General features: G+C 53.2%; 1 protein-coding gene across 1 annotated transcript in view; it reads right to left on the bottom strand.

Moving 5' to 3' along the window:
- Positions 1–201, bottom strand: part of LRRC36 (leucine rich repeat containing 36) — a 66,630-nt gene extending 66,429 nt beyond the window's left edge. Inside the window, exon 1 of the mRNA XM_049786378.1 lies at positions 132–201. Coding sequence (XP_049642335.1) covers positions 132–201 — 70 coding nt within the window. The remainder of the gene's footprint in view (positions 1–131) is intronic.
- Between the last annotated feature and the right edge of the window lie 2,971 nt (positions 202–3,172).

The raw sequence follows: 3,172 nt of genomic DNA, 5'->3' as shown, positions 1-3,172 counted from the left end.
TCGCCCCAAAGCCCTTCTCAGCTCTCTCAGAGCTCTGGTTTCTCCTCGCCCTCAAGCCCTCGTTCTCGGTCTCTCACTGGCCCCTACTTGGGTTTTCTCCCTTGAGCCCCCGCCCCCGCGCCGAGCCCTACCCGGCTGCTCCAGGCTCAGCGCCCCCAGGCGGCGGAGACCCTCTTCGTCCAGCTCCCATTGCTCCGCCATCCGCGCCGCTCATCTGCCGCTGGTCCGCGGGCCCGCCCCGCGCGCGCCAGGCCACGCCCCCTCAGACAGGCCACGCCCCCTCGGCACGTGTCGCGCGCCGCCTCGCTCCCGGGGACCGTTAAAGCCCGGTCGCGCGCCAGCTCGCCTCAGCTGGAGCTCTGACCATGGTACGGAGCCCGCGCTGATGGGGGCTTCAGGGACTTGACTTCCAAAATACCTCAGCAAAGTGGGGTCATTGTGGACGCAATTCGAGCTCAGGGTGACGGGACCTGACTCTGGGGCAAGAGATGGAGAGATAGGGTTCAGGCTTTGACTTTGAGGGGGACGCTAAATCTGAGGAGATGGGAGAATGCACTTGCTCTGAGGGAGGAAGGGTTTTTAGCTGGAAGGATTTCGGGGACTCCAGGGCAGAAAGATTTGGGGTGTGTGCATCTTGGCCCCGAAGTTCTCAGAAGCAAGACAATGAATGAAAGGGCAGAACTGGGGCATCCAGGTATGAAGAAGTGGGGCGCATTGTGGGCACAATTCGAGCTCAGGGTGACGGGACCTGACTCTGGGGCAAAAGATGGAGAGATAGAGTTCAGGCTTTGACTTTGAGGGGGACGCTAAATCTGAGGAGATGGGAGAATGCACTTGTTCTGAGGGAGGAAGGGTTCTTAGCTGGAAGGATTTCGGGGACTCCAGGGCAGAGAGATTTGGGGTGTGTGCATCTTGGCCCCGAAGTTCTCAGAAGCAAGGCAATGAATGGGCTGAACTGGGGCATCCAGATATGAAGAAGTGGGGCGCATTGTGGGCACAATTCGAGCTCAGGGTGACGGGGACCTGACTAATTTGGGGGACGCTAAATCTGAGGAGATGGGAGAATGCACTTGCTCTGAGAGAGGAAGGGTTTTTAGCTCGAAGGGTTTCGGGGACTCCAGGGCGGAAAGATTTTGGGGTATGTATCTTGGCCGTAAAGTCCTCAGAAACAAGGCAATTAATGGGCTGAACTGCGGGATCCAGATCCGAAGAATTGGGCGGCCTGGAATAGAATTGGCAGGGGCGAGGGGGCACGAGAAGGCAGGGATGGAATGGCGAGGGGGGCAAGTCTCTCAAGTAAGATGGGGAAACTGCAGATCTGAAACGTGAAAGAACTGAGTTCTGAGGAGTTGAGTGTAAAATAGGGTCTGAGCTTTAAGAAATTGATTGAGGTTGGGGCCTGGAGTTATAATAGCTAGAGCGTTTTGCCTTGCATGCAGCCGACCTAGGTGATTCCCGGCATCCCATATTGTCCCTAAGCCTGACAGGAACGATTTCTGAAGTGCAGAGCCACGAGTAACCTCTGAGCGCCATCGGGTGGCACCCCCAAAAGAAATTGATTTAGGGGGGTCGGAGCGATAGTACAGCGGGTACTTGCCTTACACACAAGTGACCAGGATTCAATTCTCAGTATCTCATATAGTCCCTCCTGAGCACCACCAGGAGTGATTCTTTTTTTTTTGGGGGGGGGGCACACCCGTTGACGCTCAGGGGTTACTCCTTGCTATGCGCTCAGAAATCACTCCTGGCGTGGGAGGGGGCACCATATGGGACTCCGGGGGTTCGAACTGCGTCTAGTTCGTCCTAAGCTAGCGCTTGCAAGGCAGACACCTTACGTCTATCGCCACACAGCTCCGGTCCCAGGAGTGATTCTTTTTTGTTTTGTTTTTGGGTTATACCCGGCAGCGCTCAGGGGTTACTCCTGGCTCCACGCTCAGAAATCACTCCTGGCAGGCTCGGGGGACCATATGGGATGCTGGTATTCAAATCAATGGCCTTCTGCATAAAAGGCAAACGCCTTACCTCCATGCTATCTTTCTGGCCCTCCAGGACTGATTCTTAAGTGCAGAGTCAGGAGTAACCCTTGAGCATCTCTGGGTATGACCCAACCCCCCACCCACCCAATAAAGAGAAAGGAAAATTTGATTTAAGGGCGGGCACAGCACTAGGGAGTTTTCCTTGCACTCGGCCAATTGGAGATGGACCCGGGTTCTATCTCCAGTATCCCATGTGGTCTCCTGAGCCTGCCAAGAATGATTTCTGAGCGTGTAGCCAAGAGTAACCCCTGAGAGCCCCTGTGTGTGTCCCAAACTCCTCCCACCAAAATTTTTATTTGAAAGGAACTCCTTTGGAGAAGAGAAATCTGTGGCAAGGAGAACTACTTTGGAGTCTGGGTGTGGTAGAAAATTCTAGGGCTATACTATTTCCAGTCTGGCAAGGACTTGTATGACATATACTACAATCCCCCTCCCTGCAATTCTTGCCTGTGAATAACGGCCCTCCCTGATTTGGGATGATTCTGCTCAGGTCTGACTCCTCAGCTGTCTCAGGAAGAAAATTTCAAAACAATTACATCTTGAACTTCTTGCCTCCTTGCAGACTCCTTAGTCTACCTTGTGCATGGAATACTCATTGAGGGCCAAACTCTTAAGCCAAGATCCTTGTGTCAGAGCTGATCCTTATTTTTCCTCCCTCAAAATAGGAAGTTTTTTTGTTTGTTTTCTTTGGGGGGGGTCACACCTGGCAGTGCTCAGGGGTTACTCCCTGGCTCTACACTCAGAAATTGCTCCTGACAGGCTCGGGGGACCATATGGGATGCTGGGTTTCGAACCACCGTCCTTCTGCATGCAAGGCAAATTCCTTACCTCCGTACTATCTCTCTGGCCCCCCAAAAGGGAGATTTTAACAGGATTTATGGATGGAGGTGCAAACTTTCCTTTTTTGGCACTCTTAGCAGTTCAATTCCCTCACTGAACCTATGGTCACATGCATGCAAGGCATATGCTGTACTATGGCAGCTACACCACCTTGCGAGCGCTCTTAAGAATTCCTTAAGATGGGTGGAGAAGATAGTACAGTAAGGATGGCACTTGACTTGCCTGCAGCCAATCTGGTTCAATCCCCTCCAATTCATGGTACACTGACACCCACCAGGTGTGATTACTGAGCATAA

Source organism: Suncus etruscus, chromosome 14 (genome assembly GCF_024139225.1).
Source record: "Suncus etruscus isolate mSunEtr1 chromosome 14, mSunEtr1.pri.cur, whole genome shotgun sequence".
In the NCBI taxonomy this organism is placed as follows: domain Eukaryota; kingdom Metazoa; phylum Chordata; class Mammalia; order Eulipotyphla; family Soricidae; genus Suncus; species Suncus etruscus.
Note: the sequence above shows the minus strand (reverse complement) of the source record. Positions and strands in the feature narration are given on the sequence as shown.